At 37.1% G+C, this 18678-nt stretch overlaps 1 protein-coding gene across 1 annotated transcript in view; it reads right to left on the bottom strand.

The window, feature by feature from the left end:
* The window catches only part of DACH2 (dachshund family transcription factor 2), a gene marked incomplete at its 5' end in the record, with an annotated part of 315957 nt that overhangs the window by 64799 nt on the left and 232480 nt on the right, over positions 1 to 18678 (bottom strand). The window contains 2 exons of the mRNA XM_010572538.1: positions 6607 to 6779; positions 9628 to 9783. Of these exons, the coding sequence (XP_010570840.1) occupies positions 6607 to 6779; positions 9628 to 9783 (329 nt within the window). The remainder of the gene's footprint in view (positions 1 to 6606; positions 6780 to 9627; positions 9784 to 18678) is intronic.

Here is an 18678-nt window from a genome sequence, read left to right as displayed (position 1 = left end):
CAACTGACCTTAGTTGATAGAAATACTAATTGAATTCTAATAACAAGTACATTTTAAATAGTGTTCTAAAGCTAATGCACTATTGAGAAAAGCAATACATAATTGGCAGACTTCTCAAAGAAAAAGAATAATCCTGACACAGTAAGCAGGAGCTGTGCTAAATCCGAAATGATGCTGGACAATGGCCGACAAGAAATACAATGGTTAGAGTTACTGTTTCTGGGCAAAAGAACAGTGGTTAGGTTTGTATTTTGAATCATCTCAGTCTGGAAATGGGTACACGCAAAGAGTATGGATGACTTGTTGGTCTTCTGAACTACTTGTAGTATCTCCAATTGCTGTAAGAACTGGAGATGAACAAGGTAAACAGCTGGTCTAAAACTAAGATAGGATCTGTATGTCTGAAAGCCAGCTGGATCCCATTCATCTTCTGCAGTGTATCGGGTAGTCATTCACTTAAAATATGCACTTTGCCATTTAAAATGCAATTTTTTTCACCGCATACATATAGTTGTTTCAGTTGTAGTCAACTGGCAATTATTTTCCCACCAAATTTAAGAAATCATAAAAACTCTTCTACATTTAGTGATTTTTAATACCAGATGTTCACTTGCTAATTCCATTACCTTGTGACTACTTCCTATCAATTCATTAATTGCCAGCTGCTCAGCCAAACAGAAAACCGCAGCTAATCAGATGGTATTGGTAAACAGCCAAACAAGAGCTTCCTTCTTCACCATTTCTTAAATTGGCAGTCACTGTGAAAACTATGGCAACCTTCACTCGTATATTAAGATTCTACATTTACATTTTACTTTGAATCTGGAAGTATAATATTGACTAAAATTGGAAAGGATCTTGCAATGGAAACTTTCTACTTGTACCCCTCCTATGAATTGTTTCACCCAGTGCTGCTACTGAATGAAAGAAAGGCACTCCAGGACTAATGATGATAATGCTCTATCTAACCTACTTTATACTGTATTAGTTATTAAGCACAAATGCAAATGACTAAGCCAATACTAAAAAGATCTGAGCCAGAACTAAAAGCTAGTATGTGCTTGGCCTAACAATATTCCCTTGCAAGCTTTGCAAAAAAGAGATGTACTTGCTTCTTACTGTATTTTTTCCACTTGCAAGTTTAAAATAAGTATTCATTGCTTATTCTTTAACCTAGCAACTAGGTGTCTCGGTGTTAACAAGCAAGGCATTCTTGGCATTGCAGGGAGAGGGATATGCCTGCCTTCAAAGCAGGAGAGGTGAGGAGGATATTTAATGCAATTTGCAGGGACCTGAACATCTCCCCATGTAGTAGTTTCTCTGTATCAGTGAATAAAAAGATACAAAACCGCACAAAACTGCACACTCACTTCTCCTTTGCTACAGATACAGCCACAAAAATTAGCCTTATAAGAAACAAACTTAAACTACTCTTGTCTCATGTGTCACTCCCCCAACATATTCTAGTACCCATTTCAGCAATAAGCTGCCAGCAATAAACACATGCTATGAAACGGGACAGAATAAATCTAATAATGAGAAAAATAACACAAATTTTATGGAAGTTTTATTTTATAAATCTTGTAATAATCTGGAAACATTTCAGAATGAATTGAATGCACAGAGAGCTATGAAATTAAATGTTATAAATTCTGTAACGAGAAATGTTTTTATACTGAGAAGAATTGTTTCAGAGTATTCTGAGATGGCCACATTTTTCTGGCTGTCAGGTAAATATTATGAATATGAGTTGTACAGCACACAGAAAATAGCACCTCTCAGCAATAATTACACAGCCCATCTGTATTCTCTTTAGGGAATTTAAAATCATGTCATATACATCCTTTACAAATGCTTTAACAATCCCACGAAATAAGGAAATGAACAGAACACAAAGAAAAGGAGACTCAAAAATCTCTACTGCATGTCTAGATCACACTGTACAAATAATGCTTTGTTCTCCTTATCAGTAGACCAAAATATTCAGACAGAAATTGTGTAGAGTTTATGTGAAGTACAAGATTTCAGTTTCCCTACCAAAACAAAACATTGCATTTCACCCAAAATATCCCCATTTTTTGGGGGTGTGGGGTGTCTGGGGGTGGTGGGGTGGATGGGAAGTGGGTGGGTTTTGGTTTGTTTCTAAAATACATTGGGGTGAAATTCTGAAAGAAAGATGATTTCAAATACAAAAATAAAAATGCTTTATTTTGAGGGTTTTTTGAAGCAAAGCATTTCTATTCCATTTAAACTTCTTTTCTCTGGGTTTTCCAGCTGCATTCAAAACATGTGCCATTTATTCCTTATCGGGACCTGGACAAGAGTAGAAAGAATAAGAGAAAAAAGAATAAGTAGGAATACAGGAAGCATGAGGGAATGACGGTAGAAGAAAAATGGGCAGCAGGAAACCAATTTGCAGAAATACTCCTACTCAGGAGAAGCACATCTCTCAGTGGCTCAGAAGAGGTTGTTAGAGGGCCAGAAGGAAAGGGAGAGAGAACGAGGAAGAGAGATGGAGGACGAAGGGTGAGACATGAGGAAGAGGAGCAAGGACAGCGCAAAACATGTGGGGTGAATAGAACAAGAAGCAAGGAAAAACTGGGAGAGAAGGGCAAAAGAGCCTCTCAAACCTCTGGGATAAAATTTTGCCTCATTGCTTGACTATCAGTACTCCTTTGATATCTAACACAAAAGGGAGCACCTTAAGGCCCCTGGTTTGGATTCGGTTCCCACAATCTCAAGCCCACCCTATCGACAGTATCTCCCACCAACCTGTTCCAAAGGACATCTGGGAAAGTGGCCTTTCAGTGAATATACAAAGACCCACATAGTCAGGCACCAGAAACTCGGCTCTTGCCCCAAACATCCCCCCCACCCCCTCCTGCCTTTTGGCTGCAATTCTGCAAGCGAATATGTTTTTTTAGTCATATAAGCTCCTTCTGGCTTAATCTGTATAAATCGAGACTTTAGGCTTGATGACACTACCTGATGCCTTTATTGTACGTAGCCTGAGGATCAGCAACTTGAGGGCTCATTCCACTGTGGACAGAACTGTTATATGGGCACGGTCCAATTCTGAGGTTCAAAAGTACTGTCAATGAACAGACGAGCTATTCCCATTTTTGCTGTGACACCTCTTCATGTGAGGCCTCAACTTCTTTGGACCCAATTTAATTTAAATGATCTGTTAAGATTTAGGTGTGCTTTCAGCTTTCTATTCAATTTGTGTTCTCAGCACAGATCTTAACAGCTCCTTTATGAGAAACTGTATAATATGCTGTGAATGCATATTAATAGTCATATTCGTTACATAATTAGTGATATTCATTATAGGTCCACTGTAAAATAAAACTCTTAACGTTACGTAGTTATTGCTCTCTGGAGTCGAGTTGTTCTACAAACTTCAGTGAACAATCCCTTCTCTTTTGTATAAAGGGCCCATCCAGACTTTGCTTCTGAAGACCTGAAAATATCATCACTGAGTAGATTTTTCGGAGTTTCAGGAACAAAATTACTGGATGACAGCAAACCACTACTTTTATTCACTACTATTTCTAGCCTAAACCGTGATTCAAGTGTACTTCAGCTAAGTTCCACCCCAGACTGGTCCTCAAGATCAGGCTGGCAAAGCATATTAAACCTAGGCCAGTAACTGGATTGCAGAGTAGATGCAAGAGGAAGAGAGAGGGTGGTGAAGTCAGTGTTGCTGTCAAATTCTGTTTTTGCCATGAGACCCTCAATTATACAGATTATTCAGAACCATTTGAGCCAAGTTCCAAACAGAGCAAACTCTTTCAGATGCACAGTAAATGCCTTAAAGACTGCATTTATTACAGGGGCACTGTCAGAACCGTAGCTATAGCACTGCTAGCGGGTGCTGCTACAATCACATCAGATCACATTATAGAAGGCTAAGAAGGTTTTGTGAGCTTGGCCATTGTGCCTGCCTAATTTATGGTGTTCCTGTCAGGAAGAAATCAAGTTTCATAGTTATGACATTTCTTTCTGGAGCACTAAATGTTAACTTTGCTGATCATGCATATCTTGGTAGAACAGCTTATTTCTAAATGGCAAACGTGATATAAAAAGCATAATGACTTCATTCAAAACCTTTATAAAGCAGCTGATTCTCACACCTCTAGAAAACAGGCCAAGCGGTATTTTAGTCATCAGAGTATGGAAATAGATACATACTCAATATATTCGATTCATTTCGCCCATTTTAAGTAACGACATGATGCTGGAGTTGCAGTCTATCTAAAACTAGTAATTTTTTGTAGTTATTAAATGCACTGAAATAATGTCACATAATAAAAGTAATACTGCTGACATGACAACAGCAGTAATGCTTTTCTTTTACACGTTTCGTTTTGTACAAGGATTTCATCTTAACTGGTCACCATTCAGAGCTAGATGATTGTACATAAGGGAAGGGAAGGACAAAAGGAGCTTCACACTCTCTGTAATAAAATTAATATACAGTTTCAGCACTCAAAACAAACGAGGGAAAGATGCAGCATCACTTGACAGGTGAGAGTAACACAGCAATGGATGCACACTTTACCTCCATCACATTAGCTACTGGTGTATTTTCCTCTACATCATGTAGAGGAAATAATTCCCACTAGAGTGCTGGTGAGACCTACTGTTGCTGTGGAGATATTGTGTATCCTCTAGTGCAGGTGTTGGGGAAAAAATAGCTGTAAATGAATAACTAGCATCAGCAAGGGCCTGCTAAAGAGCATCCTTAAACCTAACCGTTTGCAAAAACTGTAGTTTATATTACAAAGAACTAGTGTTGTTTACAAATACATATTCAATCCTCGTTTTGACGTACTGACAGCATTCAAAATATAATCAAAGCTTATGCAGTCTACTTGCTGCTACAAATATTCTACTGCTGTATTTAAGTTATAGTTTTCTCAAGAGGTCTCTGAACAGTTATAGAAAAGGTTACTGAGTGAAACGAATAGAACCTCAATTAATATCTAACAATTCAGTGACTTGTATTAACTAAGGGACAGCTGGACATCAGAGATAGCACATGTCCCCCACCCAGTCAACAACTGTGCAGATACACTGATGATAAGAAGTTTTTATAGATCTCAATTCTAAATTGTCTCTAACTAGGGAACCACCCCACTCCCCAAATTTTACCAGCCTCCCAGAATCCAAGAAAACAAAATAAACACAAAATCAAACTATTAAGAACAACATTTGCCCTAGTTTGGAAGCGGACTCTCAGTAAAGAAGAAAAACAACCTGAGGCAATTTTGGAGATGCTCAGGGCCAGGAAGAAAATCAGAAGAAAAACAAAGACCTCCAGAACCTCAGCAAGAGAGACACGTAATATTTTATGATACTGTAATGTGACAAGAGAGATTTGCTTTCTTTCTTGAATGTATGTTGGTATCAGTAAATACAAGTATGAAAAACAAACATGTGCTTGTGTACTACTAGTTTCTTTCCCTGCTTGATGTAGAAACAAAATTTCCTGCAGCAGCAAGCTGTGACAAGATAAAGTACAATCCTAACTAATTTATTCTCACAATTAGCCTGTAATATTGGCAACAGTAACTTTCTCAATGATAAAATAATTATATTTTATAATTAAGATGTTTTACAATAAAGATACAAAAGATTAAGTTCAGCAAATCAGTGAAAGTTATTAGAATAAGGCAACTCAGAACTTTGGGATTCCAGTATGATGGGAATACATGAGTGTAAATGATCATAAATATCAAAATAAAGAGACAGGTACTTTGCAGAACAGATAGCTCTATAGACTCGTATACTTAAAAACAAAGAAAAATGGACTAAAATAACTACCTTTCAAAGCTGACAAAAATTTAATTTTGTCAACAAGAAACACACATGCATGCAAATACACTCAAAAGTTAGACTGACGAAACTTTTCATTTTTGCTCAATAAGAAGAGGACAACACTGTGTTTTAGAGAATCCCACAGCACCAGTCCTTCACATACACTGATCCTACATCCTTCTACTTTGAACATTTCTTGTCTCAACATATTTTTAGTGTGTGGCAGGACTTCAGCTCTCAACACAGGCAGGAAATTTTCTTAACAACCTGCTTGGAAGAGAGTATCAAAAGTATAAATATGTTTTACCCAGCCAGAAGGAAATTTAGGTGTGGCTACTGGAGACAACAGTCACTAAGGTACTTCTGATGATTTTCTCTGCTATTAACCTGTTCTGGAATTGCACCGCACTGAAGTTCGTGTTATGCTCTATAGCATTTTCTTTTAAGCATAACATTAAGTTTGATTTTAAACAACATTTTAGAATAGCTTTTGAGCTTTAACAGATGCAGCACTGCTTATTCTCCTACCCTCTAGTCAGTGTTATTATCTGTTTTTAATTACATTACAGATTTGTAGATAGGGCAGAGCATCTTAACTTCTTGACTGTACTCGTGGGTATTTCCTCAGACTGAAGCACTGTCAGGAACAGCAGACCAGGTGTGCTATAGGCAGTATAAGTATAAGCTCATTGCCTCTTAGTTATCTTCCTTAAGAAAGTCACTGTAAATGTTTTTGTTAGCCACAAAGAGCTGTTTTTTCTAAGCCTCATAGATGACTCTTACCTTTATAACAGAGGCCCCTGCCCTGGAAAGAGGACTGTGCATTTGGGCTGCTGCAGCCATGTTAGCTATTGTATTGAGGTGGTTCATCTGATTCATTGCCATTGCGACCGAAGCGGGAGGTAGGCTGACGGGAAGCAGAGGGTGGGGCATCATCATAAACGGCAGGTCTATCCCTAAAAGAGAGCATGCAGAGGTTATACGTGTCAGTCCCTCACTTTATAACCCTAACCTTAATTTTTAGAGTCTATATTCTACTGGAACACTGACTAGTCAAACTCAATACTATTACGCGTTCGTAATTTTGATGTTACATAGAGGATAATTGTCTTCGCATTCCAGAAAAGGCTGTCTAGTTTGTATTAGGGAAAGAAACATACAGCTTTGAAGTAGCACAATATTAGCAAAATGAATATATAACAGTGCGTCAGTTCAGCGATCTCTTTATTAGCAGCAATAAAGACAAACCCACAAAACATGCAGATATTTGCATGTTTTTCCAATACATCCGATGAATATTTATTAATAATTTTATTTGACAATATACTCCTACCAAGTCCTCTTACTATTATTAGTTCACATACACAGCAATCTGAGACTAGATTTTTGTATTAGGACTATTTCTTGAATACAGGAAGCTGTGGGTTGGACTGTAGCCACTACTGCACTACCATACAGAAGGTCTGGGAACTGGAACATGTAATGAGAGGTTAAAATTGTTGCCAGAGGTTTTAATTTCCAAAAAGTCACTTTAAATTGTCTTCTGCTATGGATATAAAACAACTTAAGAAGGTATGAAATTCATTTGGACCAACTTGCAGATCTTGACATTGCCAAAAAGGTGATGTTACTGCTAGCAAGAACTGGATTCTCATGTTTCATTAATATCTGTTTCAGCCTGTGTATTACTTGCAGTATTTAGTAATGACTACAATGGAAAGCAAGACCCAGACACCAATTCACTGAAAAAATTGTTTCAGGTTATTTTGCATTTAAGAATTCATTAGCGAGACCACTTGAAGATAGTTACCTTTGGGCATCCAAAATTATTTTTTCAGAAAAAATAGGACTCATTCTGCCAGACAAAATGTGTTATCATTTTTTTAAATGAAATTTAGATTAGAAATGCTCATTGAAAAATTCAGGTACAAGTAGTAAGTAACATAATCATATAGCTAGTCAGAATCAGAACCACATGCTATTCACATTAATTATTTCTAGAAGTTTTTTAACTTTGGCTCTGTCATAACTATTTTAAATGAGAAGGCCAGTCACCATTTTGGCGTATGACAGAACCCACAATAAAAAATATCATTGACTGATATAGCTTATGTTATTCCACCACAATTTGACTATAGCAATATAAAAACAGGACTGCGCCCACCACAAAAGGCAGAATTGTATATAGTCTGAGCTCCCACACTATTTCTGTTTAGCTTGAGTATATCATGATCAACAACTGTGATGTCTTATGATTCACTATATATTTTATATGATGATCCATGCCAATATTAATTATCATAGGTAATAAGCAAAGCCCACATACATCTCCCTTCACTTTAAACCATACTGACAATCCCTTCAGTGCTTACATCCATAAGCCTTTGTTCCCCTGCATATCTCCCTTAACAGCCCAATAATCTTTCTATAGAGTTCCAAAACTCCCAGACACCATCTGGCCACATTGAGTTGTATGTCTACTTAAAGTCCAATTGACATGCAAACTAAATGCAAACTACAAACAGAATTTAACAGCACATCACCAGTTTTAAGACACAATCCGTCAAACATTTCAGAGGACTATGAAGAAAATATATCCTACACTTGCAAATCATTGGACATAATGCCTGACATTCAATAAACCCTTTAATAGCCTATAGACATTTGCCTACTGCAAAATCTACTATAAAATATCTTTAAAGTTTTCTTTAACAGCAAAGAACACAATATCCCTGTATGTAAAATATATACAGGTATTGAATTATGCAAGAATATAAAATGAAAGGATAAACTACAGTGAATTTGAGTCCTCTGATCTGGTGTTTCTCAACTACTGACACTTAACCCAAAATGCTCAGCTCCATACCTTCCCATGAACAAAGCAGACCCATTTTGTAAGTATCATTTCAATAGCTTTGATTTGTTCAAGTCTGGGGCTCTACATAAGTAGCAAGGAACTATCTGCTCCTACAATTGTGTAAGGAGCCAGAAATGTCCTTCATTCATTAAAATTAACACCAAAAATGAACTTTCAAAACTTTGAAGAGCTTAAATAACAAGAATTCAGACACAGTGAGATTTTCATTCTTCATCCACCACCATCTGTTAGAATTAACTTTACTCCTCACTAATTTTTAAATTATTAATCCTGAACATCTTTCTTGGAATAACTTTCCCTTCCCTTCTTGCCCTCTGTGGGTGCAAAGGAGAAGGGGAACTGCTGGCTTCCCACCTGCCGCCTTCCTAAGGGAAGGAAAAGAGATGGATCTGAAGGGAGCTTTAAGTTCCAAATCCAAACTTTATTGGTGTCCTTTTACTCCAGCTGCTTTGGATAGCTGGGTTCAACGGATGACCTTGCCCACACCTGGCAGGTACAAGGCAAAACATGGCAGAGGGATTGCTTCTGCTCACTTTCAACTAGACATTCTGCATTTATTCCTGGGTCTCATATTTATATTTGGTGGTCAGCAATTTTAAACTGGAAGACAATTTTCTCACATAGCTAAAATTTTAAGCAACTTTATGGTTATTTTTCCCTTCAGTCCAGGCCATGGAACTGTCAATTAAGGACTGACAATTCCTAACCCAGCAGTGGGTGACTACTCAAAGAGGGCAGCTGTATCCCAGTGGGTGGCTTGGCCACGATGCGCAAGTGCAGCAGACAGTGGGAGGACTGACCCTCCTGTCGCTCATGTGTCTCCCGTCCATTTCCCCCACCTCCAGGAGGCCGGGAAGGAATGCAAGCCCAGCCTCCAAGCAGGGCTCCATGTACGTTTTTTTCCCCCATAAGAGCACAGTACATACTGTTGGTGAGCAGGTGATTCTGCTGGAGAGGACTGAGTGGGTGCGCGCTTCCAAGGCTTGACTGCCCTGATAGTGTGGGATGACCAATGCTATGCTGTGATCCCGTTGTAATGGGAGACTGAAGCTTGTCTTTGTCCCAGGAGGATTCACTCCCACCTGTAAAACAGGGTACAAACAAACCATAAATGGCATATACTTTTCTTTAAAAGACATTTTGCTTGGTTAGCAATGAGCTAATACTCTTTACCATAGCTAAGCACCTACCACAAACAAAGTACCTGAAACCTACACCTGATTTTTTTTTTTAAATAAATTAATAAATACGCATCAGGCAAAAAATATGATTAAAAACTTTCAGCATCACCTACCTTCGTAACACCAGTTTCTGGAAACAGGACAAGCTAAATGTTTAAAGATAAAATCATCCAAGTAAACATCAATCACAATTAAGTAAACAAGGCAGAAAGGGAACATCTGAGACACTGAATCACAATCTCCTGCTATCACAGGGAATCAGGCCACCCAGTCCCTGCCAGAGACTAACTGGTGTCTACCTGCGGGCTCCTCAGGTCTCTCACCACTGCTAATCTTACTGGAGCGTCGCTCTGCTACTCCCTCCCTCCAATGCTCACTAGCATTCTAGCTTAAATTCATCCCTGAACAGGTTACAACAATTTATCCTGCTGCTATGTTATCTCTGAGCTTAAATAGCTTTCCCTCCACTGCTGGGTTTGATCCTGGGGATGTCCTAAGTGAAACACTTAAACTTACCTAGGTTAAACAAGCCAGGGATTAGGTTGGCCTAGGAAATCATTAGTATTCAGGAATTTAAAGAGTCCAGATATCTCTTAGGCACAGTAATTACTGTCTACAACAAACCCACAGTTTTTAGCGAACTAAGCACTCGTGTCTCGTGTTTGGTCTAGAATATCTGTTAGGTCTTCTGAAGAGAGGGTGTTCTGCAGCAATTTTACAGATTGTAGTTTTCTTCAGTATTACACTTATACACTTGAATAACAACAAGTTCCTTTTAAACAGCAGTTAAGTAGACCATGTTAGTGAATTCTGAAATACACCTGGTCCACAAACAAACCACCTTAAAAAAGTTAGATTTAACGTTTCTAGAACAAAAACATATTTTAAGTACAGTTTCTTCTCAGGCACACCCCATATTTTCAATTAGATTATAGATTGTTATGAAAATGTGTAACTGCAGTATTGACTTTGTTTTGAATTTATGAACAAGAATTTCAATTAGAATAAGTAAATAGATTACTATGATGCAGCAGATAGAGGCAGCAAGCAAAAAAACATTTTAATTGAATATGAAAGTAACAGAAAAATTCCATTCTTTATGACAACACTTAGCTAATAAACATGATTAATACAGCTAAATGAAAAAGTTTGAAAGATCAATGATTGAGAAGGAAATCACTCCATCATTTTAGCACTATGTCCAAGTATGAATTACCTTCCTATAAAAGATTTCTAATTTGTAAAATGATGACTAATACATTGACAAAGGAAGATACACTAAATTATGCCATGTGATATAATATAACATGGCATAGTGCAGTAATTAGAAGAACTACTACAGTTAAGGCTGTGTCAGCATCTTTGTTATTAAATATACTGTATATCAGCTCTTTCAAATAACATTTGACTGATACTTAGTATAGAAGTTGTTCATTCTGAATATTGTGAAACAGAGATGGTATTATTTGGTAAAGTATTTCTCAAGTTAAATGCGTAATTTAGGAAAGATCTGAGGAAATGCTTAGCATTTGATTTTATCAAATGAGTTTTATTTTTCTCCATATGCTTTTTCAGTAAATTCAAGTTCAACATTTATACTTTTTTCTTCCTCAAAACCCACATATGACATGTACTTTAGCATGCATTTTTTGCTTAGAAAGAGATTTCGTACATGTAACTTCATGTATTGGGGCGGCAGCCATGAAAACTGTGCACAAGACAGTTTGTCAGAGATTTTTGAATGAGAAGAAAAAACTGCACTCTTCATCTAAAGTCTCCCTTACCCCATTTGTTCTTCTCCAATACTTCCAACCTCAGGCACAGATGGTCTAAACTCTTAGCTCATTTACTTATTTCTGGAAGTTTCTCTTGTCCTTCCAAAGCCTCATGCCTCTACTCACCACACTTGTGCGGCCCTGAAGCTGTAGCACCAGAGTGCCCTACCAGCCTTCTGTGCCCAGCTTTACAACTGTTGCACGTTCCACACGAAAGTACAATCATTCCTATTTTACAGACAGGGAATTGCACTGCGCAGAAAAGCGACTTGCTTAAGGAAATACAGGCAACCTGCAGTGGAACAGGAAACTGAATTTAAATTATGTTGTACAGTCCAAATCACTGTACCAGTTTTCTTTACAGATGGGGACAATAACAACTTTTTTCCCTGCAAATTCCACTTGTAAATCTGCTCCAGTATTCAGTACCAGCAACACAAGAATAAATTGCAATACACTTATCTCTACAGACCATTCCTGTACTCTTATGTTCCCTATCACTTCTCCTTAGAGAAAGAAAAAAAAAATACTGCTGAGCATACGATGTATAATAAAAGTGCATGTTAAATGAAATGTATCCTGTAGTCTGCAGTATACCACACAGATAACAGCTTCATCACTTAATCTGGACTGCATACACTATGTAGTAGCAAGTCTCTTAAAAAGAAAATAATAATTAGAACTACTTCTTACCTAGAACTGTTCAATTGTGATGTGTTTTAAGGGCAGTATGATTATCTCCAACTTACAACTGGGAAAGTTGAAGCGCAGAATTTTGAAGCAACTTCCTCTGTGTTACCTGGTAGACCAATGGTGAAACTGGAAGAGAAGTCAGGTCTCACAGGTCCTACTGCTGTGCTCTATACCATAGATGCTTTCAATTCATCCTACCCACAGGCCCTTCGCATAGCTAAAAAATAATAGTTTTAAAAGAAAACTTGCATCCTTCCCTGTAGTGTCTATTCCCATGCAGTAAGAAAAATTTACATATAAATTAATAGTAAGCCAGAACTAGATTCACATTATAAATCAAATATGTAAAATGCAAACCTGTGGTAATATACTCAGTCCTTTTACTATCATGCAACTTTAAAAAAAGATATTCATTTTTGCGCATACACATTTTCTTATTTAGTAACACAGTTGTCAGCATGTTATATCAGCAAATACATATTTGACATATATATATCAATGTGTGTTTTCAAATGCTTTGTAACCATAACAATTAGAAGTGAATAAATCTATAAAAAGTAAATCCTCCTTAATACTTCAAATTCAGGTTTAGGTACAATTTTTCAGAAGACTTCTGTTCATTGCCATTTTTTGTCCAAATAGGTGCCATCAATAAGGCAAAGATGTCATGTTTTGATTCTAAATCCTGTCTTTGGTATAATGAGGTTACAGGTGAAACTAAAAATGAAACTTCATTATATGAATCACGGAATACACCACAAAAATAAATTTATGGGAGTAAAAATTTTTTTCTCTCATTACATTCGAAAGGTTTGGTCTTTGAAGAAATTAGTATTAGGAAGAAATAATTTCTTTGTCCACACTAAGCTACTGAAGGCTGTCACTCTTTTTAATACAGACGATAAGGAGTCTAAAATTAAACAATGAACCACACTACTGTATACAGAGAGATGGACTTCAAGTAACTTCTTTTACGTATATATGAAACAAAAGGGGGAAAAATATATGAAAAAAGAAAGCAAACATACAACACCATGGAAAATGAGACAACAAAGAACAGCAATGGAACTTATTTTACTTCTTGTATATGAAGGGAAATACAGCTTTTTATTTATTTTAAATGAAAAACTAATATTTTAAAATGAAATATCCTAACTTGATTCAAAAGTGGCATAGGAATATTATTAGAGCACTCAGAAGTCTGTTGATTTGTCAAAATGCCAATACATCATTTATACACTTTACAAAAAGCTTTATGTTTAACACTATTACCCACTACCCATATGACCTTCTCTCCAACAGATAAAACTAAAGGACAAAAAGGTAATTTTTCCTTATCTTGTTTGCATTCTAGTCGATCTTGTCCCCGAACAGATTGTACTCAGCATTAAAAAAGGGCAAGAGAGACAAGAACCTCCATCTTCCAGAGCTCCTGACGCTTGTCAGAAGTGAGCACAGAGACTGCGGTTTCCTTAACATAGTGGGAACACACCAAAGCGGGAGGAGAAAGGCAGAGGTATTCGCTGGCCAGCCACCCTGAAAGATTGCAGAGTGCACTGGCTGCCCAGCAGAAGCAGCTGAAAAAAAGTCTGACCTGCTTCAGCCATCCAGTCCAGGCCACCCAGCAAATGTGTGGGGTACAGTTCTATGTTCAGATTTGCAGCTAAATGCACAAAAAAGGCCTGACTGTATGCATTGTACACAGTCGCCTACGCAGAAACACAATGCGTGTTTCAAAGGGCACAGATGAAGATGGACACTACATGGATTTGGTAAGAGAAAAAGTTATTTACGATATATTTAATAATTAAAGTCTGGCATCTACGAGTCTTAACAGGTTATTTGAGAGAACTTATTTATCAGTGCATGAATTACACTTATGTTCAACTAAGCAAAAGCAAAACTAATGCAACAAGCCCCAATCCATTTACTTCTAAATTAAAATGCGGTGAGAGGTAAGCATTCCCCTAATGCCATTTTACGGCCCAGTGGCCAAATTCTGTACATCTCTCTTCCCAAGTCCCTGTGAACAGCGAATTCAGATGAGTTCAGATGCACATGGGGTTAAATCACAGGTAACACAAACTAATAGGGAAAATCAGCCTAAGTAGTACATACACACGCTGCTGCTGATATACACTGTACTCACAGACCCACTGAAAGGTCATTTACAATCATGTACATGTCTGTAAGCAAAGCGCCTCTGTTTAAGTTTCATTTTGTTTAGTTGAAGGAAATGCAAGTGATAAGCTCAGCTTAATTTTTCTGAAAATGCTGCTACTCACCCATCTTTGATTGTAGCAATTTTATAGGATAACACTTAAAGCTACGTGTTTTCTAGTACTAAACCTCTCTGTGCATTTGTGTTCACCAAAACAAAATCCAAAAAACTTTTTTTGGTGAAGATATATTTGTGACGATTAAATTAGTGCCTTGTTTTTAGATATTGAAAGATCTTCAGAAAGTAATCAAAGTTCAATTTGGTGACAGTTTCTTTTCATTTGGTTTCAAATTCATTTTATCAGCCTTAAAACTGTCTGGTCTAGCTAAATGAAATCCACTCTGTCAGAGGTACCTTTGAATTGAACAACCACACTGTTTCAATCTATGTCTGTCATTTTATTTTTTGTTGTGATACATTGCTGAAAAATTGAACTCAAATTGTTGAAAGCAATACCATCTTCACTGTCCTTTTTTTTTTCTAAAATTATTTTTAAACACATTTTTCACGCTGTTGGACATATTAAGCATAACATCAACTGCAATGAAAAAGGTATTCAATGCATTGCTATTTCAGTACTGATAATTTCAAAGTATTTATCACTTCTAACTTCTTTTACAAGTGTCCAGCACGCACAAGGCCTTTGGACTTTTTTTGCCTTATCTAGAACCCCAGTACTCCTAAAACAACATGGGCCTATTTGCCAGCATTCCTAGCCCCAGTGTTTCCAGGTGTTACAGACTATTTGCTTTTACCAATATCCCAATCTCACCTGGGAAAAAGGGTCATTTTTTTGGCCTACACAGAATATCCTCTGCTGAAAATACTTCACCCTACAACCTTCTGTCAACTCTTTTCATGGTATCATCATCTGAATGTCCCAGGAAGAGCAGATCAGGTAGAAAACAATTTTTGGCATATTAGATAAATTGAGAATCTCACTATAGTAAGGATAGGAAGACACCATCCAGGTTATATTCCTGGTAAACCGTCACTTTCCTGTCAGAAAACCATAAAACTGTTCTGGGTCAGGATTATGACCCCAAATTCTGTCCCTCATACTGGCAGTAGATGATGTTATTTATGGAGACCACGCAAGCGTGGACACTTTCTGTGGTCCCTTATTGCCCCCAAATAAACTTTTTTACTTTAAAATGGGAATGAGATTTTTCATCAGCCCCCAAAAGCATGACATCCATCTGCAAATCTAAATGGAAGATCTGCAATGCATTGATTTGTTTAGCTATGTGTATTCAGCTATATCAACTTCTGGATTGTGCCCTACAAGAAAGCCATGAAAGTGTGTAGGGCAAGATATTAAAACTCAAGAAATCCAGTGATGGCTTTACTGGGCTACTTCCAAAAACTTATCAAGTGGTTCAGCAGATGTAATTACTGCTTAGCCCTGCCAAAGCTTTGAAATGTGCCCATTAATTCAGCAATTCCCAATCTGTCCATCAGTCAGTCATACTTAAAAAATATGTCTGTCAGAACTTAGGTGAAGTAATCTGTTGATAATTATACAATAAGAAGGCATCTGAAATCTGAATATCATTTCTAAACTTTTTGAAAAGTCTTAATGACAGCAAAATCAAAGTTTATTTCGCAGCAAACAGGATACTGAAGGTAACTAGGAATATGTCAGAATATTTGATGTCAATTTAATTAAGAATTAATTCCAAGAAGATACTTTTTCAGAAAATAAAAGCAGAGACGTAGTATTTATTTAGGAACCTAACCATCCCTCCCAAACCATTAATTGCTTCCTTTAAAATGAACACACAAAAAGAAATAGGAAGGTGGTAAATACAACATGTTCTAAAGTTCCCAAATTATGATCGATGATAATAGTGCTAGAGCACAATACCAGGAAAGTCTCCTTGCTGTCAGTTACCTCGGAGTGTAAGACTGTCCTGCAAGGGGCCTTTCCAGTCAAAACCAAATCTCACAATTACAATCAGGTGCTCAGTGTCAAAAGACTCACAGTAAAAAACCTGTTCTCTCTCTGTCTCTTACAACAGACTAGGTCATTCATCCCTTCAAATTACATACACAAAAAACCTGATGGCTACTAAAATATGACAGATTGTTTTCTCCTACTTTCTAAGACCAGTGTAGAGGAACTACTGGCTGCAGCAACAAAAACTTTTCAACAAAACAGTCTTCTGTAGACAATTGCTAAAATATGGATGGCCTTTTCCTTAAGTAACTAGTACGAAAAAGTGGGAAAAATGTTGCAAAAAAAATGAAAAGATCCAGGAAAAAGAAAGAAAATGCACTATGATGTAAAGGACCAGTTTGATAAAAACACAAACTGCTCAAAGTGGCAGCACCTTCATTTAAACTCAAAATACCAAACATACCTCAATGGGTCAGCTGATTCAACTTATACCACCAAAGCACCCCATCAAAGTTAGCTTTAGCAAGATGAAACATTGTATTTATAGAAAGTTAGATACAAAATACATAATTTTCATAAAAATGCACTAATATTCAAAAGTACTTCTCAAAGTTAGCTATCCGTACCCATTCTCTTTTCTTTTGCTGATTTAGTCATGCATAAATATTAATCAAAACAAGTTGCTTCTTGGCTAGGAAGGAATGTGACATGCTGGAGACAAGCTCTGATAATTAATAAATGAAGCCTTTGCTTCTTTGTTACCTGGTAGTTAACCATGTGATAATGAAGGGGGGAGGGGGGAGCACGGAAAAGCTTGTAATCTTCATCTCAATAGTTAGATATTTATGGCTTCCTAAATGGAAATTAGTCATGATGTTTCAGGAGGGAGGGGCAATATAACTAAAGGAATAACGGCTCCCAGAATGGTTGCATACAGACAGCTACAGTTCACGTAGCAGAATACCTTGTCTCCAACAAGGGCCAAAAGCAATACTTACTGAAGACTTTAAATACAGAGAAAACCTATAGTGACAATTTCCCAGAATACTCTCCAACAATTGATGCATTAGGAACTTCCTGCAGTAGAGATATTTTCCTTGAATTTAATAACCTTTAATAGGTTTTTCTTCCATTAAATTAAGCAGATGTCAATTTTTTGCATCTACAATATCCTGTAGCAAGAAGATCCACAGCTTGCCTATGCACCGTATGAAAAACTACCTCATGTTATTTGCAGGTGTGTTTTGGGGGGGTTAACTTGGCATTTGCTGCCTTCCTCTGATGTCTTCTAGTTCTTGTAGTGGGTGAAATAATAAGTAATAAATCAGTTTCTTCTATACAGTGTGTAGTATTAGTCTTGGAATTAGGGAACTTACAGTTAAAACCTGAACTTTCTTTTGGATCTGCATCAGTGTCAAAAGCATATGCAACCCCTTTCCTGAGAGATAATAAACGACCTCTATTCTGTGTCACTGAGGAACCTCAGCAAGTTTGAGCTAGCGAGCAGACAATATACATCAGCATTCTTACTGCAAAGTTGGGTCAGGGAGACCCCGACTCCTGACAGCTTACAGAATGTGCTTTTGACAAAAAAGGGCTTACAAAAATCTGCACAGATCATTATTTCAACAGACACGGTGTTGGTGAATGCAAAAGAGAGGACAACCTTTAAATGTTCAATACTATTTTGAAATATAACCACAGGCTTATGGTTCATTCTCGCGCAATTGATCTGATCCCTTCTGCACTCCAAATTGTTATTGCTAACATTTTTAGTAATAAGTGTTTGACTTTATCGCTATTTATTTTTCTATACAAAGATAAGAATACTGTACTAGAACATGGTATCTCTTCTGGTTTAGGGCCATCAACAAAAAAATTAACTGTTTTTTACAGCAGGACCAAAGTCTGTCTTCAGAAACATGTGCATTTCACAGTGAGAAATAAGGTCAAAATTTTGGTCTGTCATGTTTTTATTACTGTTGATGATGCACAAGCCAGAAATAAAACAGCTTAACTTTCAGATCTTGAATGCAGTTTGTAGGGCTGCCTGCCAGAAAGGATAAAACACACATCCTTCTAAACTCAACAACTGCAGCCAGCAAGCAAGGAACTAGGATTCATATTCCAGTGATGATACATTGACACCTTCACTCACCACAAACCAAGTGGGTTTTCCTTTTGTTTTTTTTTTAATTACTTAATAT

Source organism: Haliaeetus leucocephalus, unplaced genomic scaffold, assembly GCF_000737465.1.
Source record: "Haliaeetus leucocephalus isolate CR32 unplaced genomic scaffold, Haliaeetus_leucocephalus-4.0 Scaffold340, whole genome shotgun sequence".
Classification (NCBI taxonomy): Eukaryota; Metazoa; Chordata; class Aves; order Accipitriformes; family Accipitridae; genus Haliaeetus; species Haliaeetus leucocephalus.
This window is presented reverse-complemented; position numbering and strand designations above follow the sequence as displayed.